Here is a 26,670-nt window from a genome sequence, read left to right on the forward strand (position 1 = left end):
TTGTTTTATATTCTAAAATATTTTTTTCTCTGGTTCTCTTTTTGTTCATCAGTTTATGTTGTTTATTATATTCCACAAATGAGTGAGATCATATGATATTTCTCTTTCTCCAACTGGCTTATTTCACTTAGCATAATGCTCTCCAGGTCCATTCATGCTGTTGCAAATGGTAAGAGTGCCTTCTTTTTTACAGCAGCATAGTATTCCATTGTGTAGATGTATCACAGTTTTTTAATCCACTTATCTGCTGATGGGCACTTAGGCTGTTTCCAAATCTTAGCTATGGTAAATTGTGCTGCTGTGAATATAGGGGTGCATATATCCTTTCTGATGGGTGTTTCTGATTTCTTGGGATATATTCCTAGAAGTGGGATCACTGGGTCAAATGGGAGTTCCATTTTTAATTTTTTGAGGAAAAAGTGTCTTTGTTTTAAAGACTTTATCAAGTATTCAGAAAATGCAATATCCTTCATCCTAACACCTCAGTCCTGAAATAATATTCTGAAAGAAGTTAAACGCTACTCTCTTGATTTCGTTAGAATTTCTAGACACTGAAACAATTTCCAAAGAATAGAAACAACACGGATATAAGCATCAGACACACATTCTCACATCAGTTCATTTTAACATGATTAATCTAGAACCTGACCCCTCTATCTATGGGTCTGTCTTTGTACCCCCCTTGTGAAGGAACAAAAGAAACACCTGAACCATTTAATAAAATTTGACTTTAAGGTGAGTACTACAATTTATTTTTCAAAGATTTAAAGATGAAAAAAAAAACTGGCTATCATTGAACCACAGGAATGGTGAAGAGAAATGAAAATCAGAACTAAGAATCTAAAACTAAAGCAACAAAATAAATGAACCAGATCAGCAATTGGGTTAGCAGGAGATATGCGACTGACATAAAATAAGATTGATGTTATTTCACATAGATTATTAATGCCAGAGATAACCTTAGAGAGGGAACATTTTTTTCCAAACCCCTCCTTTACAGTTGATAAAAACTAAGTCTCAGACACATAAAGACTTGTTCAGATCAGTAAATGAATAGCAAGTTACTCCACAAATAAGCATTAAAATTCGCACATATGTTATAAAGTAAATTTACTCTTTTGTCCTCCTCAAGTTGCCATAGTTCACACACTTATATACGTTAGAATTTCAGTGTGACTACACGGCATGTTTTGGGGTCTGTGTTTCTAATTAAGTAGAAATTAATCAAGGGTGAAGAACAAATTGTCAGCTGTCCCAATCCCTGAACAGTCTTAAGTGTAACTTCAGAGGCCTGATATATGCAATGCCTCTCCCCAAATTAACTTATTCCTAAAAAGTAGGAATACAGTGATTTGGATTAATTATTACAAAAATGCAGCCTCACCTGCTATTTTTTCTAAATGGTCATCCCTTTCTAAGGCTATAGCCATAAACAAGTACTTGTCCGTAAGGTTAAACAGAACAAAAAAAGAAAATGGTTAAATATTCTATTACTTGAATGGTATAATCAGTCTGCTAATTTTTTTAATCACTATATAATTTAGTCAGAAATCAAACTCTTTGCTTAAAAGACATGAAAATTATAATTCCAAAGCTAAAATTAAACTTGATTATAAAATACATAAATGTGGTTCAAAGGTACATATATTTACAGAGCAGCAACTTTAATGAGATCATAAGTACATAACATTAAAATGGTGAAAAATGATCACTAGGAATTGAATGCGACCAATAAAGTTATTTTTATAGAACAAAAGTTGAGAGAAGGAGAGAAGTAAACTAACACTTATTGAACACTAGGCATTGTGCTAGCGTCTTATCAATCTGTTAGCATAATCAACATCTCAATTATCACAACAACCCCATGAAGCAGCCATTATTATTATTCTCATTTTACAGGTAAGAAACAGAAAGGTTAGTTAACTTGCCTAAAGTCACACAGCTAGTTGGTAGTAGAGCTATGATTTGAATTGAGATCTATTTAAGCCCTCAAGCTATAACATAATAATTTCAGACTATTCACTGAAACATAGATAATTCATAATCCATTTCTACAAAAACTATTTTAGGAGGATTTTTATCATAAAAGCTACAACACAACTTTTCTCTTTGCTCTCATGTCTGGAAAGCCTGAAGAACTAAGTCTACAAAAGCAAAATAGAATTCAAATCAGTTCCATGTTTCTGACAATACTTGCACATGAGTCTCAAGCCTTAACTGTTTTCAAGGTGTTTTCATATATTTTGATTCACTTTATCACCACAACACCCCTGTGAGAAAAAGCTGATGCTATCATCATTCTGGAGATGTTGTTTCAACTATGTGAGTTGCCAAACAACACACAGCAGATTATGGATAGAACTGAGGCTAGAATCTACATATCCTGACTTTATCTATTGCTCTTCCCATCAGACCTTACAGCCTTCAAATGCGAAAGATAACAATTTCTACAGCTGAGGCAACATTATCTCCATCTTTTTTTCTCAAGTGGCAAAAAAATACCATAATTTATATTTAGGAAACATAAACTGTGCCTTGTCATGTTCTCTCTTCCTATTGCATAAGATCAAACTATGTGAATAAAACAATTCTAAGGTATAATCATCTTCCACATCTTTGGTTTTCATCATAATATTCATGCTGAAGTGACTGAATTTAAATCATGGCACATGTCCATAGCGAGTGATTTCATTATAATCTTGAAAATTTATAACCTCAAACAGCAAAAGCAATTTCCATTTGTACAATATATAAAAATAATCTGGTATTAGGTAAGATTGAACTTACATATAGCCATTGGTAGGAAAGATGTGCTAAGATATTCAATAATATCCTTGTGCAGAAATGGAGGGAAGGTAGCTAACGTTGATATCATCGTGTAGGGCAAAGTACTCAGAATGTCATCACTGAGAAAGGGCAGCAAACACGTGGTTGTATAAAATATTGACTGTCCAAGATCTACAAAAGAAAATTGAGTAATGAGTCGCTGAATATTTTGCCATTTAACAAAATATGCTAATTATACATTCTAAGTTTTTATGAACTGATGTAAATTATAAGCAACTATTGTTCCCTTCCTATTAAAAGTTCTAAAACATACTACTCAGTATAGTAAGTATACAGCATTTGCTCAATAAATGACTGCACTAAGACAAATAAATATCTAGTACATGAGCTTTTCCTCAATACTTTACCAAGCTTTAGTAATACTTGTTATTCATATTACTCCTCAATTTCATAAATTAGAAGCACTGTCCATGGGCTAATGAATCCCAAAATCCTTCCAGCATTCTTACCTCCATTTTTATTACACAAGATAACTGTGGCACAGGATGTTAAACTGTTTTCTCACTGGAAGTTTTAGAAAAGTCAAGGGCAGGACTGGAAATAAAGCCAGGCTAGCCCTAGCCAGTTTTGCTCAGTGGGTAGAGTGTTGACCTGCGGAATGAAGGGTCCTGGGTTCAATTCCTGGTCAAGGGTACGTATTTTGGGGCATGCACAGGAGGCAACCAATCGATGTGTCTCTTTCACATTGATGTTTCTCTCTCTGTGTCTCTCTCCCTCCCTTCCACTCTCTCTAAAAAATCAATGGAAAAATATCCTCAGGTGAGGATTAACAAAAACAAAATAAAAAACAGGCTATTTCTAAGCCATAACCAAACTACAATCTTCCTACATCTGGAGTCTTGAGCAATAAGGTAATTTGCATCTCCCAGCACCAGGGCAGATTTCAGATGCACCAAAGAAAGGAAGCTGTAAACTACTGCTGCATGTCCCTGAGTATTTAGTTATCGATTATCACAGAAGAACGTGCCACCTAATAATAATCTATCAACATTTTTAAATGGGGATAGGAACAGTACCTACCTCACTTCATTAAAAGGATTGTTAGGAGCTTTAAATGAGATAAATGTAAAGTGCTTAACATAATACATAATGTGCATTCTGCATATATTAGCCATTTTATTAATGTTTGTATTATTACGATTATTATTACCTGCACAAGGAGTAAAAATAGAGGAAATTTGAAAAAAACATAACTATTTAGCTTTAGAATGCATGTAGACGAAATCCCATTGCACTGAATGTGTATTTTGAATTCTGGACCTCCCAAAATATAGGTCATCAGCCACTGACTTGACAATGAAGATTTTGATGGTTTTCATACTCATTATAAAAGAAAACTATCAGACTTGTTTGTTTTGCAGATTTACCTTCTTAGTGCTATTTTGATGCCTAATGTCATTTCGGATTTTCATTAAAATTCATGTGCCATCTCAGCAAGCAATCAACTGTCAACAGAGAAGATGTGGCCACACTATCTACTGGGAGCAAGGTCAGTCAGCCTTGGGTTCCCAGTGAAGACACAGAAAATCCACAGGTGGTTCCCTAGTAATTAACTGAGGCCGTACATAAAAAGACACCTCAGCTGCATTTTAGCCTACTTCCAGAACATTCGCACAGAAAGGGGCCTGAGAGCCCACCTGGAATATTCTTCATATGAGGAAACTGAGGCCTGGAAAAGGGGAGTGATTGTCCAGGATTTCCTAAGAGTTACTAGGCTGAACTGAGACAAAAATGGGACTCTTCCAGGAACACTGCACTGCCCCCTGTGCAGACACAGCCTCTAGCCCTAGCCGCAGTTTGTTCTCAAACTTGGTGTACAAAAGGATCATCCAGAGAGCTAGTTAAAAATTCAGTGATTCTTATTCAGAGATCCTGGCTTGGGACCCAGAATTCCATGTTTCAAGATTCCTCAGCGATTCTGATGTTGTTCAGACCATGCTCAGAGAAACAATGCTGTACTGTTTTTAACCTCTAAGACATGGTCTAGTGAGGTTCCCCCTATCTTTCAAGCTTCGTTATGCAGAACAAGAGCTCGGTATATACATAACAGTGAAAAGTCACAAAATAGCTGTGGGTATAAAAGCAAAAATACAAATCATCCCCCCTGAAATTGTCATAATTTACACATTAATTGCAATTACATGAGTTGTGAGTCACCAAAGTGAATGCTTCTATCTTAATCAAGGGGCTCTGAAGATAAAGATCAGCTGCCTAACACAGTGGCCCAGCCCAGGACCAGACAGGTCCAGGATGACTCAGGACTGGAGTCACAAAGGAAAAGCACTGACAAGCTCACCACACAATCAACTCTGGCAGCCTTCTGTTCAAAGGGTCATCTCCTTTAAGTTCTGAGCCAGGATAGGATCACAATAAAAGTGACTTGGCTTAAAACAGCTACAAAATTATATGATAAGCAAGCTTATAGATTTCTAAGTTTTTATATTCACTATAATACAGAATTGTAAATATAAGCAAAAACAAATTCAATAATGATCATTTCATCATTTTTATGAAAGTAGATTTGTTTTTAAATCAGGAACACATCTTACTAAATAAACCATGAAGCATTCTCACAGGAGAGTTAGTCATAACTAAAAAGCAAAATAACCCCTCATCACCCACCCATTTCCCAAATTCCAATATTTCTGTACAGTGAAACTTTGGTATCATCCTTCCAGAAACCAAATTCTCAGTGCTTTCAAGTTAAGAAAACTGGCATTTTAAAAGTTCATTTTCTGCAAAAAGCCCTTTTCTTACTGTATGGTTTCCCATTTGATTCACTCAACTATAACACTGAATGGTTGAGCAGTAGATATTATTGGACTAGTTTTTATGGGTTAGAAGAATTTGGTAAGCAAGCAAGATAATGAAATTGACTAAAGACACCCAGAAGAAAGGGAAAGAATTAAGAAGTATGTTCTCGGGCTTCTGTCCTAAGGCACCACTGATACTGTTCACTGTACACCATATACAGCATATAGACATTCTACCACATAGCCAACATTTTGTAATTAACTACTGGTTGTTAGTTACATTTGCAACACTTCTTAGAGATTTCTTTTTCTTTAGAGATTTCTTCTTATTTAATTTCCTGGGTTTAAAGACAGGAAAAATGAGTCCCAGAGAGATTCTGTGATGTGGCCCCCCAAAAAATCACAGAATTAAGTCAGTGCATTTGACCTGCTCTTCAAGCTCCACCTCTTACATTTTCAAGGGGGCATCTTTTTAAGTCTTAGCTCCCAAATCATTTCAACAAGAGTTTCCATGATAAGCAGATCAGGGAAGAAGAGATATATTCCTGGTATAGTCTTTCTCTTCTCCCCGGCCCTTTCTCCCCCAATTCAGACCCACTTGGATAGCATCCCTCTGGCCATAGAACAGCGAAATGTTAGGATGGAAAACATCATCATTAAATTCCAGTGTATGAAAGGCTTTAGCCACACAGAGACCTTTCAAGCCATTTATTCCAATAACAACAGTCCCCAGCTTCCATAAATATACATGTACATTCTCAAAGTTTTCGAGTAAATGCTCACCGTGTTGGCCATGCTGTAGTAAAGGAACTAGATCCAGGAGAGTCACCAAAGTCACGTAGAGGCCTTGATAGTCCAAAGAGGGGTAGTCTGACAAGTGAGCATCACGACTTTGCAGGCTGCGTTCAGAGGGAGCATCTCGCAGGACGCTGTAAAGGAGGGAGCGAGTAACAGTAGGGTTGATGGAACTGACCTGCGGTCTTAGAGATGGGGTGAGTGGGAATGGCACAGGAAAAAGACACATGGTCATGGGCACTGTCAAATTGGAGGCATCTTGACTTTCCTTCTTCCCTGTGCGGGACAAAATGCTGTTGGGGGGACAAAGAAAAAAAAGAGACAACAAAGACACAAAGAACAGCACATTACATTGAAATGACACTCTAAAACAAATAATAAAACACCAGATATATCCCACATAAGATGCAATTGCCACACCAGGAGCATCTGCCAATCTAGGACAGGTCACACGGCTTCGTGCTCAGATACCAATAAGGCAAGGTTTACTTTGCGGAAGTTGCATTGCATCTCATGTGTTATCTGGTTAGTAAGGAGCAAAAATATAAAAATGCATGTTTCAGTGCCAAACCCATGTTTTACAGTTTATCGATCTGGTGAAGAAGTTTCCTGGAAGGAAAAGTAGCGGTTTTGTCTACCAAGATAGGGCTTTTATTCTTAATTTAAAAAAGCTTTCAAAACAAAGGAAGTTTTTAGCAAGACTTTCTTAATCAGGTAAATAAAACTTGCAAAATATAGGTATGGCACTTGCAGAAACATGTTTTAGCAAAGAATAAACATGTGTGTTTATTAAGAAAGTCTTAAAAATCACATGTTTATTGCATCAAAATAATGTCTATATGTATATTATGATACTGTTTCATGACATTCTGTCAGTATCATTTGAGATAATGAAGTTTAAACAGGCATATGAATTTAGAAATAATACATATTTCTAAAATGTTAACTAAACTACATTGGAAAAGCTGTAAAATAATATATATTAAATGGTCCGTAGCATATGTTTGTGAACTAATGATAATGGTTATTTATGTGTGTGTTTTTAATTTTGCATGTTGGGGAGGAAACATTTTATTCTATGAATACAAACAATGGTTTATTAAATAGTTACCTTCAAAATTCTAAAGACTAAGCAAGCAGTATCTGCCAGGTAGCTGCATATCATACAATAAGATCTCATATATTACTGCTGCTACTTACGTTATTATTCAACAAAACTCACTAAAAACTAGAGGAAAGATAATTTAGAAAGTTAACAAAAAGTTTAAGGGGAATAAAAATCAATTATAAAAAATATATTGGCTTTCTTTTAGCCTTCATTTTTAAATAAAAACCTTTTAGTAAAAGCGATAAAGCAGAAAAGTTGTTAATTTAAAAATAGAAAAAATAACTACATAGCCAAATGTTTAGATTTTTTTAAATGAGGTTATACTATTTATCATTAAAGGCAATAGCTATACATTATAATGATAATATCTGCTGCACTTACGTGCTTTTATATGTTAATCAAAACATAATAATTTATAAACACTTTATTACATAAAAATAACTTTGTTTTACACTTATTCTATGTGAATAAAATATTACTAAGTTCTTAGTTAATGATATTACATTTATAAATTTTACAGTGGTGTGAAGAATTGGTTAGTGTCAAGCATGCTTGCTATTCCAAATTTACATTTATTTTTATTTACTCTTAGTGCAAAATATGTTACAATGTAAGAAAAATAACTACATGCTTTTTGTTTTCCATGTGCCTAATTTACCTCGATTTCCTTTGTCTTCTGTTCCCCAATGTCGAGGGAAAAACAATCAATAATAATAAAAATAATTTCAGAATAGTTATGTAACACTTCTTAGCAATAAATAACTTAAGAGTTAGTGTAAGGTTTTTTTTTTAACTTTTAAAGGGATTTAATTTACCTTTTTTGTGTGTGATGTATTTAACTTTGTAAGCTTCTACTTTACAATGGGATAATATCAACATTCCAGTTACCCCTGCCTGTCTACAGCTAATATAAATATCATCATTTTCCATCAGGCTTTATACTTTCCTCACATAATTCAATTACTCCTAAAAATACCACCTTTAAATGTTATATTCTTGATAATAAGCCCAGTCACCACAAAAAACTATTTTAATCCGATAGGATTCTATCCCGCTGAAAATACCTTTAGAATCACAATGTCAGAAATATTATTTCCCAAACTTCAGCCCTAAATGAGCCAACTACCAGCATCTTTCCAAATTTATAAGATGTGGATCTTACAGCAGTGGTATAAAAAAAACCAACACTTTGCCATTGAGAATAAAATGTTCTCTTTATCATATATTAATACTATCCTTTCAATCAAGTACAGTGCTCTCATCAAACTTTTCCTTGGTAGGGGAAATACAGCACATTATATTTTCAAACATACGTTGCTATTTTTCCAAAGTTTGATATAATTTGACAAATACTAGTAAATCAACTTTGGAGACTCTATTTTGATATTTTTCCCTTCTTGTATATGCGGCATTCCCAAATGATAGCAGCAACAGCTTCAGACATGCAGGGAGGGAAGACTGTCAGCACTAAAACAGTAAACGTCTCTCTCACTGCCTTCAGATTTAATAAGTAGGTGAAATTGAGGGGACAAAATGGCTGAGGATGAGTTATCCATGAAACCAGCTTTAAATTACCATTCATGTTTCAATGTAAGGAAATGTTTTCACTTGTGGAAAAACTTAAGAAGGGCTCATGAATAAATGTACAATGTATTGTGATTTTATGATGTTTTGTGAGTTTTATTCAGAAAAAAAAACACACACACCTATTTCCCCAACCAAACTGTCTAACTTGGGAATCATAAAACCAACTTCCCCGTTTGAAATTCTTTCCCAGAGGTCTGTACAGCCAACCAAAAAGAATATTAAGAATGTCCTGCTCAGAAGAGTTTGACTCAGCATCCAACTTTTCACCTTTCCTTCTCCCTCCTGAGATCCTCTTTATCAAGCATTTACTTCTAACACCAAGAGAAATCGAGAAAAGATCTCTGTGGGTGCTGGTAAAGATGAGAAGTTGCCCCAAGGTATTTATAGCACAGAAAATTAATACATAAAATAAACTTTCTCTAAGATTATAAATGTTGACTTGAGTTGACTTTGTGCACCAAACAAAATTTCTTTGATCATGCTATGCTCTAAAGCTTCTCTGTAGACTTCAAATCAGTAATTTGAAGAGCTATATACTCCTCCTAAGTGATCAGACATTATAATTCAATTATGATATCAAACTGAGGCTAGAATCCCTTTTAAAAACATATTAAACTTTTTCTAAAGAGTTAGCAGCAAGTAACTTTCCCCAAACTGAATGATTTTTAAAAAGATGTTCTGTACTACCAGCTTGAATGGCACCAGAAGAGAGAGAATGTTTGACATGGGAAGACTGGAAACCTTTAAATGTTCTGCCAGGTAAAAGGCAAGCACCTCAAAGACCTTAGATGTTTAAAACGTGGCCCTGAATGCTTCTAATTATGGACAGACACCTCTGGTAGCAGTGAGGGGGGATTAAATTAGATGATCTTCATAGTTGCTTCTAATACTAAAAGCAAACAAAAAAACTAAACCCTGAAGTTGTGTGCAAACTGTGTGTCCATTCCTACACTTAGGTTCCTACTAAATTAAAATGAGTACAAATCAGAATTCAGATGAAATTTTACCCAAGATCCCAGGTTAGATGAAGTCAATGCACTAGAAGGGTTCCTACAATAGGTGAAATATGAACCAAAGTCAATTCAATTCAACAAACATATACTGATCTTCTTCTAAGGACCAAACACTGCACTAGGCTCGAGGGCTAGCAAGCTGAATAACACACAGGACTCGCCTTCCACTAACCTAGAGTTTAGGGAACCTCCATGAACTCTATCCTGAGTCTAATTATCAGCTAAATGGACATATGTGGACTATTCAACTGCTGATCTAGTCAGTTATGCTAAACATAATCTCTCCTCTCCTGTGGATTAAATTAATTGAAGTTAAACAGCGAGGATAATTACTGCCTTTGGAAATATGTACAAAAGTCTACTGAAATCAATGAGAGTTATATGCATGCAAGAATACCAGAGGACTATTACTTTAAAAATGCAATTCTGACTCAAATGAAGCTACTGAAACTTCAAGTTGCATTTTAATCATAATAATAATTTTAGCATCCTTGACAATATCCAAATAGAAAGACAGAGGGTTACTCTATGAAAAGTCACCTCTAATTCTTTCTTCTTATTTCCTTCCAAGTATCTGAATTCTAAAAGCAAGAAGTGCTTCTGAATGTAAAAATTATATAAAAGGCTATGATTGCCTAACCATCATGCCATACACCTGAAACCAATACAAAATAATATTGAATGTAAACTGTAACTAAAAAATTTTTAATAATACACTTATTGCATAGAATTATTATAAGGGATTAATTAAATGAGATGATACATGAAAAGTGCTTAGAACAGTGCTTGACACATATAATTACTATTATTATTATACAATGTTACTATGATTATGATAGCTATCATTAGTGTTATTACTAGTGGTAGCTGTTGATGTCTCCCTTTGAAAATGGACTTGGCTCAATTGCATAGAATCTTCTCCAACAGCCACTTGAACAAAATACCTTAATATCAGTTTGATCATTAAAATGCTATGACCCATGACCATATTCTAATGACCTATTGCCCAAGAAAATGGAACCTTCCTGTCTTGCAAACATTACTTCAGTATCCTAAATTTCTTAACTTTTTGGCACAATGACTAAGACCTATGCAGTAAGCTCCAAGTGCCAACTAGGATGTCACAGTTTCTTTGCAAATGAAATTCAGAATTTGCTTCTTACTGAGAAGTACCTCTCCATGCGAGAACTTTCAAAATTTGTGATAAAGGAAAATGTTTCCCACTGAGGACACTGACCTCAAAGACAAAAGGAGAATTCAAGAGAACAGAATCAGATGCCTTTGTGCATAAATTTATCTGATTATTACTATGAAAACTGAGCTAATCATTCCACTGCAATTTGAAAATAAGGGAAATATCCTATAACAAGGCCCTAAACTGACTATGCAAGTATGAAATCTATGAATCTGATCAACAGAATCCCTTTAAGACAGAACAGGGACACTAAAGGTTTTAAAGAAGAAAAGATACTCCAAAGATAAGAACAAAGTGATAGCAGGACTGCAGAAGGCTAGTAACTGACTTGACCGCATGAAGCTTCCTTCTACAAAGTTCAATCTGCCTACACAAAGCCTCAAACCACAGTGAACTCCAGGGCCACTGCGGTCATTCCAAATTGGTGTTCTTTCCCTCCCTAGTACCTGTCTTACCAAACGTTTGCTGTTATATAGCTAAAGAAACAATAGCAGGTCAAAGCTATGTTTCCAAAACCAGATTTGGAGTGAGAAGACCATGGTAACGGAAGAGACTTAGCCTTAGAGTTTAATGGAAAATAAAGTGTTCCCCTCACTTCCTGGATGTTATTTCCCAAATGATTGGGTCTTTTCTTGAAAGGCTTGTTTTTCCTAATGAGAACTGTGAAGCAGATAGGTCCCTCCTGTCACTACGTTACAGTAAAAGCAGACAGTATTTGTTGTTTCCTGGTCCTCCAGAGAATTTCCATATCAATTGTAAAGTATGGTGAACACTTGAAGTGTCACACAAATTAAAAATAACTGCTATTACCATATATTGTACCATATAATATATGTTAATACTATATATTATACATCAGTATGAAATACTACTGATGAACCTAAAATGCTACATAATTCTGATTTTCTTTAAGACCGTAAGTGCTTCCTATTCTTAATGTTAGCAATAGTTTCTTCTTTTAAGCCTAATCTCTATTTACTGCCAGACATATAACTTTTATCACTATATAAATCTCTTGATAAGACGTTCTACTGAGGGGCGCAGGCAGAAGCCATGCAACCCTGTTTTTCTTTCACTCAGGCCTGTGATCGGATCTGCTATAGACACCCAGGGACCTGGAGTCCAGACTCTTCTGGCAGAGCACTAGAAAACGTAAGGTCCTTCGAAACATTCAGTTCCATCAAAATTTAAATCCCAATCAGTTCAGCAGTGCTACCTAGAAATTCTTTCAAAGTAGAGGATATTTTAAAGCTTACCTTAACAAGGTCTGAGAAAAGTATTTCAGGGTGTTTGCAATATCTGTTCCTGAAGGTACAGGGTAAATGTTGTGGAGAACCCGGTTATGATATTCCTGTAAGTACCGGATCTTGGAAGCAACTAGATAGAAACAAAACAAAACAAAAACAAAAAACAAAAAAAGAAAAAGAAGAGGAATCATCTTGTACTGTGTATTAGCTATACAGTTATTAGTTTTAATGCTCAGATACAGGAATTTAATCAGTATTTTTTAAAAATATGTAAATTTTTGCTGGAATTCCATGGCAGAAACAATTACAAAAAGACCTTTAATTTCTTAAAATTGTTATCAGAGCACAAAATTATTTTTAGTTATCTGGTTTAATAACTTTTTCACAAATTAGCCATTACCTTTTTTTATCACTAAGAAAGACAATACTGCAAATTTTTTTATAATCACTCCCAAGTTAGCTTATTTTAGCAAAACAATAATAGATATATATCTCTGCCACCAGAGAATTATATTTAATATTACCTAACTGAAACTAAAGGAGAAAACTCAAAGGCCTTTCGGCAATACTGTACAAATCCTAAAGTAGAGGGCGTTCATTGCACAATGGCATCAGTTGAAACCAGACCTTTAACTCGAGAAGTGCTCATAAAAGCGTGCTTAGCAAATGTTTAACTGCAACAATATTTAGGATAGATTAACTTAGTATTAAATAAGAATACAATGTTTGGGTGGTAATAAAAAAATGAATGTCACATTTTTCTTCCAAGACATTTCAGAAATTAAAAGGCTTCCTAAGCTTTCTGAACCTGGCTGCCCAGATCTCCTCGACATTCAGGAAGGACTCAAGAAGCTCATTGACCCTCCTAGACCTACCTGGAGTCACCAGCATTGTCCACATTCCTGACCTGACCTTTGACCTGGCTGCAGTGCATGGCCCAGTTTTAGTCATTCCTCTTTGCAAATCCCAAGGGGTCATGATGGTCAACGTCTCTCAGGTCGCCTCCTCCACAGAGCTCTCAACACTGTCCATTTGTCCTTTCAATCTTTAAGGCTACCAAGGGAGCCTTTTAGGTGGAACGGCTCACTGTCAGCAGTTAACAGAAGACAAATCAAGTCCCGGAGAAGCAAGGCCATGCTGTTCCCAACAGCCCATGGAAATAGGCTCCTGGATGTGTTCTAACTGAAATTCTGGCTTAAGTAACTTCTTTAAAGAACGTCAAAATGCTTCTGCTAGGCATGGAACATAGAATCCCAGGATCATGCTATCAGAATTAGAAGGGCCTTAAAGACCTTTTCCAAAACCATTTCATTTGAAAGATGGGAAATGAGGCACATGAGGTCGTCAACCGCAGAGCTAGACTAGAACTTATAAACCCTGGTGCCCTTTCCACTATGGCATCCTCTAGAATACCATTGTGAAACGAAGTCAAAAGGCAGATCGTGGGTGTTCACTGCACGACATCAAAGCAATGTTCAGCTCTTATTGTTCCCTGATTCTAAATCTCACATATACCGCTTATCAAATTTCTCTTTTCTCTCTCCAACTACCTACACATTTCCACAATATGGTTAGTATTTTCCAACATAAATAAGCCTCGATTGCGGATAAGACCCTGAGTGTGTATATAGCACATCACCTCTGAAGAAAGCAACAAGGTTATATCCATTGTCGTAATTAATCCGGTAAGTATCTGGTTGTAAAAATAACTTTTTTCCTGAGATAAGGGAAAAATAAGTGATACTTTAAAAATGTTTCAATTACAGCCCGGCTGGAGTAGCTCAGTGGTGAGCGTCAACCTATGAACCAGGAGGTCATGGCTGGATTCCCTGTTAGGGCATATGCCTGGGTTGCAGGCTCCATCCCCCAGTAGGGAGCGTGGAGGCAGCCAATCAATGATTCTCTCTCATCATTGATATTTCTATCTCTCTCTCCCTTTCTTATCTGAAATCAATAAAAAAATATTTTTTAAAAAAATAAAATGTTTCAATTACATAATCTACAAAAATCCATTTTCTTCTCAGCATTTTTGATCTGCTGTTCATCATCTTTTATAAAATCACATTAAAGGGAACCCCCATGTTAATACATAGTTTCAAGCCCCAAATATTTGAGATATATACCAGGCCAACATATGTTTTCTGCTCACCCAACATCACAGTAACATTCTGTTACTGTGACTTTTCTCAACCTTTAATATTTAGCAGGTTTCTGTTGAGTATTTCAGAAAAAGGTTAATCATTCCACCACCTGATAGTGCAAGTTGTGGACAATAAGCTCAAATGAGGAGGAAAGCCATAGAACCCCCCACTCAGTGCTTGCTCATAATTCAAGAGCTACAAAACTGTCCATATACAACAACGGCAAGCATTCGGAAATGTCTTTTAAAAAATGAATGTTCGTTTTTATAATTATTTTTTGTCAAAATTCAGCAATACCTCCTTTCAGTGGATGCCCGAACATGCAAGGGAAAGCAGAAACAAGTCACTCCCTTCTTTGAGATCTTTTAATATTTTACAAACAACACATTGTATTGTTTTTGTTTACTTACCTGTTTATTTTTCCATACCAGGTTGTACATTTCTTGAAGGCAGAAACTATATCTTATCCATATCTTATCCCACGCCTAACACACTGCCTGGCACTTAGGAGGCACTCGATGTATTTGTGGGATAAATGAACAAATAAATTATTACTTTAATAATAACACTTATAACCTGGGGGCTTTTTTGCACATATACATATCTGTTTCCCACACTAGATTGTTGACTCTTTTTCTTCCTAGTGCCAGACATCTAGTATGTGCTCAATAAATAAGTGATGAGTGAAGATAGAAAGAAAGGGGGAAGAGAAAGAAGAACAAAGATACTGGTGAGTAAACATGAAAGACAATATCTAGAACCAGTTGGGAAAATGTTCAAGCTAATTTTTGCACTGGTGAATGCAACAAATTCATAGATTTATTTAACTTTCATGTTTGCAACTATTTGAAGACAGCCAGAAAGGTCCCTGACATATAGTAATCTGTAATTGTGATGAGGATGTGACTAAAACTCATTTACATTTCAGCTTTGCACAGAAGAGAGGGTCATTTGGCTGGCCACCAAGCCCATGTGAGCACCCAGCAGCCTCATCACAGCACTCAGTTCTTATTTTTACTCTAAACTTATACCTGAATATTACTGCAGAAAACCAGATAATTGGGTTGGATGGATATAAACAAATTATCTCTGGCCTCAACTGACCTTTAGGCAATCACTGTTTCATCCATCTCTACACTCTTCAAAACTTCTCCCACAACCACTCTTTTCCTTATGCTTTAAGAAAACAGACGGCATCTGTTATGGACTGAATGCCACCCCACCCCAAAATTTATATATTGAAGTCCTAATCTCAAAACATGGCTAGATTAGAGATAGGTAAGGCCTTTGAAGAGGTGATTAAGTTAAAATGAGGCCCTTAGAGCGGACTCTAATCTTGTCTGACCAGTATCCTTGTAAGAAGAGGAGATTTGGACACAGGAGAGAGGCCAGGGATGCATGGGAACAGAGGAAAGGCCATGTGAGGACACAGAGAAGACGTCTTGGCCATCTGCAAGCCAAGGAGACAGGCCTCAGGAGAAGCCAAACCTGCCAACACCTTGATCTTGGACTTCTGGCCTCCAGGACAGTGAGAACATTAATTCCTGTTATTTATGTCACCAGGTCCATGGTACTTTGTTATGACAGCTCTAGCAAACTGACTAATACCTCATCAGAGAAGAAATCTAAGAGACTCTAAGTGAGAGCTCTGAAATGAAATAGTTCTGGATTAAGACTTTTGCTCTGTCTCCACTTAACCCCAGTTCCCTCATCTGTATCGGAGGATAATCATACCAACATCACGGGGCTGCTGTGAATAATAAATCACTTACTGTGCCAATCACCTAGCATAGTACCTACGATATCAAAAGCCTGCCTGCATTGCCTTCTTTCCTTTCCCTATCAAACACCCATCCCAGGCCAGTGCCCTCCAGCCGACAGTGGTCTCTCCTACACATTTACATAAGCATTCAAATGTTTGTGAAACCGAAACAAAAAGCCTCTTGTTTAACTTGACGTTTCCCTCTAGCTATTGGTCTCTCCATTCATGGCCAAGATTATAAGCATTACATATACTCTCTCATCTCTCCATCACTTCCAGTTCTTTCATCCACTCCCTTCAGCCTGGCTTCCACCACCACCACTGCACTGAATCTGCTTCTTCCACCATCTTCTAGAGCTGCCATGTTGCCAAATCCAATCGGCACTTTCCAGTCATCATTTTACTAGACCTTCGACCCATTCCATACAGTCCATCCCTCCCTCTTTGAAACTTTCTCTCGTTGGCATCCCTGACACCACATTCTCCTCATCTTCCTCCCACCTCCCTCATGTATCCCTCCCAATGTGCTCTGCCATCTCCCCCATTACTTGATATTTAAACGTTGGAATTCCTCACGGTTCAGCCCTAGACTGCATTTGTCTCCAGTCAATCCCCTCCGTCCACAAGGCTTTCACGCTATGTGTGCCAAATACTCTTAAATGTGTATTTCCACCCCAGATGTGTAGCTCTTCTGAGTAACAGACCTCATCTATTCAGTTTATCCACTGGAAATCTGGTAGATATCATAAAATAAACATGTCCTACACTGAACTTTTATCTCTTTCCTCACTCCCCCCGCCAAAAAAAAAGAACATACTCCACCATCTATATAATCCAGCAAATCACTTCGACAAAGTATTCTGAAAAACATCCTTGACACACCTGTTCCTTCTCCCTCACTCCCTTATCCAACCTGTCACTAAGTCCGGTCAATACTACCAATAAAAGATTCCTACAAACTGTCTTCTATTCGTTATCTTCACCATCATCACTGGGCACCATCATCTCCTGGTAGATTCTAAAAAGCTCCAAATCTTCTTGGTTCTCTCTTGCCTCTCTCCAGTTCTTGCTTCTCAGAGCAGCCAAACAGATCTTTTCTTTTTTTTTAATTAATTTCAGAGAGGAAGGGAGAGGGAGATAGAAACATCAATGATGAGAGAGAATCATTGATCAGCTGCCTCCTACATGTCCCCCACTGCTGATAGAGCCCACAACCCGGGCATGTACCCTGACCAGGGATTGAACCTGGGACCTCCTGGTTCATAAGGTGAATGCTCAACCACTAGCAACGCCAGTCGGGCCAAACAAATCTTTTTGAAATACAGTTTCATGCAGATCCTTCAGTGGCTGCCCATTGCCCTCAATAAAATCCAAAATACTTAACATATTATATCAGGTTCCTGCCTACCTTCCAACCTCATGTCATAACACAAGAGTCAGAAACGCTGGCTCTTGCCCCAGTTTTGAACACACAAAACTGTTTTCTAACTGAAAACCTTTCTACGTGGTTATCCCTCTTCATACAATGCTTTTCCCTTCACATTTGTCTGGTTAACTCCTACTCATACTTCAAGGCTGACTTAAACTGTCACTTCCCCACAGAGGTCTTTGCTGACTTCCCTGTCTAAATTGATTCCCTAACCTCCATCCAGATGTTTCTGTATTATAATATCCTATTCTAATGTTTTTCACAGTGGTTAGCATAATTTTTAATTATATACTTCTTTGGGTGATTGCTGACTATCTCTCCCAAATGGACACTAGGCCCCAAGAACTATGCCTCTTATTCACCATTACATCTGCCCAGTGACTAGTGGGTGCTGACTATGCTGGGTCCTAGTAAGGATGAAAGAAAAGGAGGGAGGAGGAGAGTGGATTTTGGCAGTGGTTAAACTTTGTTTCTTCATGAAAATAGCCAAGAAAGCCAACTGTTAAAGCTGTGATAAAAATGAAGAAAACAGGCCTAGCTGGTTTGGCTCAGTGGATAGAACGTCAGCCTGTGGACTGAAGGGTCCCAGGTTCGATTCCAGTAAGGGCACATGCCTGGGTTGCGGGCTCGATCCCCAGTAGGGGGCGTGCAAGAGGCAGCTGAATCGATGTTTCTCTCTCATCATTGATGTTTCTATCTTTCTATCCCTCTCCCTTCCTCTCTGAAATCAATAAAAATATATTTTAAAAATAAATAAATAAATAAATAAACAAAATGAAGAAAACACACAAGGGGGGAATCTGAGAAAGGGATGATTTGTATCCAGGTGTACACGAATCTAACACGCTGCTACTTCACTACTGAGCCTGTCTCCCCTATGTCACCAAAGCACAGCTACATGTTGAGAGAAAAAGGCATAAAAGCAAAATTCAGTCATTCGATTTAGACATATATAAAAATACTTTAACAAAATTGGTATCATATAATACATAAGTTTTAAATATTTCTTTCAATCTTAAGAATTTTCCTATGTCACTAAATATTGTAATAGCAACACACTCCTAATTTTTAATATTTAATTATTTATGCTCATTACCATAAAAGTAAAAAATTCAGGTAAGCACAATGAAGAAAATTAAATCACCGAAAGGCCCACTCTTCAGAGACAAGCACAGTTAACATTTTGGTGTATTATCCTTCTAGAAAATTGTCTCTGTTTCTATATATATAAACATTTACAAAATGGGATTTTACTGTGTATAGTTTTAGAATCTGCTTTTCTCACTTTCTACATCAGAAATACATTTTTACATCTTCATTATAATGGTTTTTTAATTTCCTTTATGTAAGTGAAATCATAATTGATTTCACCAATCACCTACTTATGAAATTTGGGGTTATTATTCATTATTCTATTCAATGTTGCAAAGATGCTTTTAAATAATACACACATCTTTAGTTGTCTCCTTAGAATAAAGTTCTTATTGTGGAATTGCCAAGTCAAACAGGAAATATTCATCTTAAAGCTTTTGATAAGAATTGAGACATTTCCCTTCAGAAAGACAGTACCTCTTTACATACTAGTAATACATATGAATAATGTGTTATTGAATGCCCACTATTTATCAGGTTCCAGTATACATTACTTTTAATCTTCGTAATAATTTTTCAAAGTATTTATTGTCATTTCCATTTGAAGTTAAGTAAACCAAAACTCAAAAAGAGTAAGTGACTTGCCCACAGGCACAAAGCTAGTAAGTGGCAGAACTTACAGTCTGGCTATAGGACAGGCTTTTCCACCAAGCTATACTGTCCTTTCATCATTTTTATTAGCTTAATAACATTTAATTGTATGATACAGCATGAAATATTAACACTTCCCTTATTCTATTATTTGACATTTAGACGTTTCAATATTTCATTAAGTAACACTGTAGTGAACAGATGAACAATTACACTAAATCTATTTTTTTAATATATTTTTATTGAATTTAGACAGAAAGGGAGAGGGAGGGAGAAATAGAAACATCAATGATGAGAGAGAATCATTGATCAGCTTCCTCCTGCACACCCCACACTGGGGATCGAGCCCACAACCTGGGCATATGCCCTGACTGGGAATTGAACTGTGACCTCCTGATTCATAGGTTGACACTCAACCACTGATCCACGCCGGCTGGACTATTTATTTCTTTAGAAAACACAAAATGAAACTTGTTTACCTCACTAGTCCCATCATACTTTTTTCTTTGAAAAATCAATTTCATTTAATCCTTTAAAGCCCATCTTAAGAATCACACCATTCATGAAGCCTTCTATTGACTCCAGACATCATCACCAGCTTTCTGACTACTCATTATCTGCCTCAAAACTTTTGTCACTGCATTACATAAATGTATCACTGTTCTGTTAGTTATGGTTCTAAATTAGTTTCATGTTTGCAAATCTAGTATCCCTAACAACACTTTAACATCTTTGAGGACAGAACTATCTTACATAATATTTGTAACTCCCTTAGAACATGCCACAGTGCTAGGTACATAACAGATGGTCAACCTTCACACAGTGGTTGAAATGAATTGAAAATTTAAATGTCAGCTATCCTATATCCTACCAATGTTCTCAAAATAAATTCTTTAAAATTCTAATATTATTTATACAAATATCAGGATAAAATTTGTTTGAAATAAAAATAATGCAGAACTATTTTTCATGACTTATTTTCCTCTCATCTCTCATTTCAATAGAACTCCAAATAACCATTTTGTTTGATATATATTCCAAAGGTTTGTACAGTTTCTTCATTATCATTTTCAGTATTTACTCATTTTCTTTTCTTCAAATAGGCCACTCACTTTACTTTTCACAACTTGGGCCCTAAACATGCTGGGTAAATGTCCTGGAATTATCGCAATGTCCTGCAGAGAACTCTGGGATGCAGTGTGAGTTCCCACCTACAGCCATGTGTGACCTCAAGCAAATCATTTAATATCTCTGAGCTTCAGGGGTTCTTGTTTGTTTGTTTGTTTTGTTCTCATTTTTGCCAAATGAGAAATTAAAATAATACTTCCCCCACCTTCTTTGCAAACATTGGTTACTAATATAGATTTGAAGCATATATCCTAATTCCACCTTATTTATTATTGGCACCTTCTTTCACTACATAAAGCTCATGGCTTATGGATTCGCTGTCATTGCCCCTCTTTAAACTATTCATCTTCTCTTCAGTCTAACCTTTCACTGAGAAATGATAGCCATAAATAAAGAGTAATTTATAAATTTGGATCGCTATAAATATTCATCACAATGGTCAAAGTAAAAATTATGCATGGTACCTTTTTCATTTCTTCTCTTGATTAGAGTATCAATACAAAATTAGACATCCTTCTTAATCGCCCTGCATATCTGTCTTAATTCACTATGTTTGTGTCTGTCAAAGTGTTTCTTCTGTCCCGTAGATACTATTTCTTGGTCCAATTGGTTCTATCTAGAAATCATCTCTAAAATCTACTATTTTCTCCATCTGCACATTAATTCAAGCCTGTACAATCTCTTTCCTCAGTTATTGCTGTGATATCCAGACTGATTCCCTCTGAACCTTGTTTTTACATGATATCCAAAGTGATTTTTCTAAAATGCAAATCTTCCTCATTTCCTGCTGGTTGAAATCCAAGTAATCAACTTAGCATATAGAGTCCAGCATGAGCAGATCCTTGCTCATCTGTCAAGCTTCAACTTCTGTCTTTTCCATATGTATCCACACTTCAACCATACTGACTTATAGAAACCACAACTAACGGTGCTCATACCCTCCCATGCTTTTGCATATAATATTCCCTCTACGGGAATGCAATCTGTCCTTCTCTGCCTAGCCATTTCCTAAGAATTCACTGAAGCTCAGCTGTAACCAGTTCTGCTATAGATAACTAACCTTCCCTACCACAAGCTGCATTAAATGCATCTCCTTGGCACTTTCATAGCCCACAGAGCTTCCCCTGAACATAACACTTACCACTATCTGCTATAATTATTAAGTCAATCACTGTCTCTTCAACTGGGCTATCAGATCCTTGAGATCAGAACCTGTCTCTTTTATTTTTGTACTAGAGGCCCAGTGCACGAATTTGTGCATCAGAGGCATCCCTCGGCCTGGCCTGCGGGATTGGGCTGAAACTGGCTCTCTGACATCCCCCAAGGGGGTCCCGGATTGTGAGAGGACGCAGGCCAGGCCGAGGGACCCCACCAGTGCACAAACGGGGCCTGGGACCCCACCAGTGCACAAACGGGGCCTGGGAGGGACACAGGAGGTTGGCCAGCCGGGGAGGGCTTACGAGAGGAGGGCTCCTGGACGTCCGGCCAATCTCGCTCAGTTTCTATCAGCCAGACCCCAACATCAAGCTAACCTACCAGTCGGAGCATCTGCCCCCTGGTGGTCAGTGCACGTCATAATGAGCAGTTGAGTGGCCTTAGCATATCATTAGCATATTATGCTTTGATTGGTTGAACGGAAACCTGATGACCGGACACTTAGCATATTAGGCTTTTATTATATAGGATATCCAGCATTTAATGAGTGCCCTGTTATAAATAAATGCTTGTTGAATAAATGAATGAATGAATCCACATATATGATTTTTTAGTACAACAAAGCAGTTTAGAATTTATATTCCTGTCATGGACTAATTTTGTTTTTTGTTTTTGTTTTAATCTTTATTGTTCAAAGAATTATATACATCTCCTTTTTTCCCCCATTGACCCCCTCCAGCCCACCCCTGCCCCAGGCCTTCACTACCCTATTGTCTGTGTTCATGGACTAATTTTGGATCTTGGCTATGACACTTAAATTCCCTGTACCTCATCTTATTATTACTTATAGGAAAAACAATTTGTATCACAAGAACTTCTGTATCACTTTCTTCCTAAGTTTCCAGTTCCACTACTGGCCATTTTGGGGTGTGGAGCTGGTCTGGCAGAAAACCACTGAAGGTCCGAGGACGGTCTGTGTCTGAAAGGATGGAAAGAAAGCAAGGCTATTCCAAGAGTCAGAGAGGCAGACAGAGAACCCACTCTGAGTGACGAACCGCATGAGAAACCAGGCATGGCCTCATGGTCAGAGAATGATATGTGCCCCAGTCACACCTGACCAGCTCAGGGACTGGTCAGAGCAGAGGGATATACAGAGTGCTCATCTCTGAGTCAGCTACCTACCTCTAGGTGACGAAGGAAAGTGAAATACCCTTCAGAGAGGCACATCCCTAGGAAGGACATTTTGGGAAACATAATTTTAGGAGAAGTAGAAACTATACTGGTTATAGCATAGCTAAAGTGGTCCCTGTTCTAATCAGAATGAGTTAGGCTGCCATCCTCTGTTGGATAATAAGCACAGAAAAGAACCCCTGAGGGCAGAAGGCGCCCAGGCTAACTACACCATTTGAGGACACAACTTAAGTCCCTATTACTGTTAAAGAGCTCAAGTCGAGGGAACCTTGGTTGGGGGGTAATGTTATAGAAACAGAGGAGAATTTGGAGTCCTGTCTGATACCCACTAAGCTAATAGTCAAGTTATTTGTATCCTTTTAGCCCACTGCATTTAGAAGTCCTCATTAATATAACTGCTTCTTCTCTGTTTGTCCTTTATTTCCACATGAAGCTTTTGTAGAGAAAGGAGTTTGGTTTGTGTTTTTTTTATTTGTTTACTTTTTACTATAGAAATTTTAAACACAGCCCTGGCTGGTGTGGCTCAGTTGGTTGGAACGTCATCCCATACAAAGAAAGGTTGCTGGTTCAATTCCCGGTCAGGGAATATAGCCAGGTTGCAGGTTGGATCCCTGGTCAGGGCCGATCAATGTTTCCCTCTTATATCAATGTTTTTCTCACTCTCTCGCAATCTCCCTTCCTCTCTCTCTCTAAAATCAACAAAGACATATCATCAGGTGAAGATTAAAAAAAAATTTAAAGACATACAAGGAGAGAAAAAAGTAAAATGAAGCCCATATACTCAACACTCAACTTTGCTAGTGCCATCTATTCCAGTCCACAATATCATTTTTGCTTGAGTATTTAAAACAAATGGTATTAATCAGATCACTCCACTTATTAATATTTTAGTATAATTTCTGACTAATAAAGACATTTATAGCATAATTACAATAGTACTATCACACCAAATAACAGTAATAAATTCCTTTATATCAGGAGCCAAACAAGATTTTCGAAGGGCATTTTACAAATTCTATATGCACCCTTTCCTCATTCCCTTCTGGTATCACAACTATAACTTGCACTCCCACAAGAACATAGACAATATCGGCCTGTAGTGTCTTTATTTTCATTTCTGCCCCCATGTTCCAGCTTCTCCAAACCTTTCACCATTCATTCATTCATTTCATTATACATCTGTAATTTTCTGCTGTCACTACAAGAGTCTCCTCAATCCTCCTCCTCACCCCACCGCCAAAAACTGGAGCTTTTCACACACAAAAAGAAATATTCCATTTTACAGATGGAAAAATGGAGGAACCAAGAGTTCAAAGTATATAGCAAATGAGCCAGGTGTCATTTGAATTCAAGCTCTTCTACTTACTAACTATGAGAACTTGGGTAATGAACTTCTCTGAGCCTCAATTTCCTAACCTATAAAATGGGGATTTTAAAATATTACATGTATAAACTACTTAGCACAATGACTGGCACATAGTATATAATAAATTGCTACTATAATTAGCATTATATGTCAGATCCTTCTCTTTCCCCTTTTCCAGTCCAATATCTGTCCCTTAAAATAGAATAACCTGTGAAGTAAGAAAAACACAACAAAGACCTTTCATCAACAAAATCAAGCATAGCTCTTACACACACACACACACACACACACACAAAATCTACTAGTGCATTTGGTACTGAAATCCAGTTCTAGATTCAGAGAGTTGTCTTTTTTGAAGACTAAAAAAGTAAACATAGCTAATAATAAAGATATTCAGAAATGAAGATGAAAGGAGAACAATGCCACAACACATTGTTTGGGAGTTCTAGTGAGGAACCAGAGTTCTTTGCAAAGCCTTAACCAAAGACTAATCCTCCTCTTTTGAGGATAGTCATCCTCTTTAACAAAAAGCATAACCACATAAAAGATACAAATGAAGGGTGATGGAAAAGGGTACACATATTTAAAGAGCCAAAACAGACAAATCTCCCCTCAAACGCAAAAAAAATGTCAGATATCATAAATTTCATTGCTAACCCTTTCAATTATCAATACTTACATTTATATTATATATTTTAGAAGGTTTTAGTTCCAAGTGGCAAACTTTACCTGTCACTTTCAACAGACAGGAGAGGTCAGCAAAGAACACTCCCGTTCTTTGGCAAGTGACTCCACCATCATCATCATCATCATCATCATCATCATCATCAAATACATTTGGATAGCCTTTACATTTTTCAAAGCACTTCCACATACATTATTCAATTACATTTTTGAGCAGTTAACTTGCAAAAAATAATATGTCAGGAGTTTAGGAAATGTTACACATTAAGCAAAAGTTAAGCAACAAAGATGAAGGGAAAGATAACAGTGATCTTATTCATTTACCAGATATTGATTGAATACTCACAAAATGGTCTAGACACTTTGAGATATGAATAAGTCAACAATAAAAATACATAATCCTCATCCTCTGGGCCAAAATAATAGTAATAATTCATAATTCTGAATATTTATGTTGTGCCAATAAACATAAAAACAATAATTGTATTTTTGTTATTAATCCCATATTATCAATGATAAAACCAAGGCTTAGAGAGGTAAAGTAACTTGCCCAAAGTCACATAGGAAGTAAATAATAGAGCCATTTTCTGACATGTCACCTATAAAGAAAAACAATTAAACTAGCTGTAACCCACCATACATTTTTTAGCACATTAAAAAACACATAGAGCCCTGGCCAGTATGGCTCAGTTGGTTGGAATGTCATCCCGTGCACCAAAAGGTGGTGTGTTTGATTCCCAATCAGGACACATACCCCGTTTTCAGGTTCGATCCCCATGTGCAGGAGGCAATTGATCAATGGTTCTCTCTCACATCAATGTTTCTCTCTCTCTCTCTCTCTCTCTCTCTCTCCCTTCCTCTCTCTAAAAACCAATACAAATAAAATTAAATAAAAACAAAAAAACACACATAGTTACCTAGTATCATCCAATGCTTTCATGCATGAATTAGTGATACCTAACTACTTGCCAACTGGAAAGTCTTAACATGGAAACATTTCATTTGCCAGACATGAAGCACTTACAATAAAGAAAAGGGGAAAACAATTTCTTTGCCAGAAGAGAAGACTGCTGTTTTGATCTCTATTGCATTATTGGTCAGGCGAGCTTGTGCTGGAAACTGAAAGTCAGATCCATTTCATGGCATGATGGAGAAAATGATAAAGTGGTGAATTTTCTCCAAGTTGAGTTTGTTGGATATTAGTAATAATTTGAAATGGAATAGGGAGCTCTATTTTATTTTCAGGCAATCAGGTTAGGTTATATAAGCTTGTTTTTAAAGTATATTGGGCAGCTTTCTCAGATCAAGATTCTGAAATTGAAGAGTCTAAGAGGCCAAATTCCTTGTACCTACCATCCCATCCAGTGAGTGACTCACAAGATTGTACTTTCTTCCTGATGTGACAAGAAGAAAGTATTTGAAATGGCAAGGACAGGGTGGGGGGGAGGAGGGGAAGAGGAATTTTTTCATCTCTCATTGCTAAACTGTACTGAGCTCTCTATAATCATAGATTTTTGAGGAAGTAA

General features: G+C 36.8%; 1 protein-coding gene across 1 annotated transcript in view; it reads right to left on the bottom strand.

Annotated features, from left to right (window-relative positions):
* LOC139010207 (protein unc-79 homolog) overlaps positions 1-26,670 on the bottom strand; it is a 224,189-nt gene that overhangs the window by 168,067 nt on the left and 29,452 nt on the right. The window contains 3 exon segments of the mRNA XM_070414385.1: positions 2,788-2,958; positions 6,384-6,688; positions 12,555-12,675. Of these exon segments, the coding sequence (XP_070270486.1) occupies positions 2,788-2,958; positions 6,384-6,688; positions 12,555-12,675 (597 nt within the window).

Source organism: Myotis yumanensis, unplaced genomic scaffold, assembly GCF_028538775.1.
Source record: "Myotis yumanensis isolate MYYU_CA2020_CCGP unplaced genomic scaffold, mMyoYum1.0.hap1 SCAF_1, whole genome shotgun sequence".
Classification (NCBI taxonomy): domain Eukaryota; kingdom Metazoa; phylum Chordata; class Mammalia; order Chiroptera; family Vespertilionidae; genus Myotis; species Myotis yumanensis.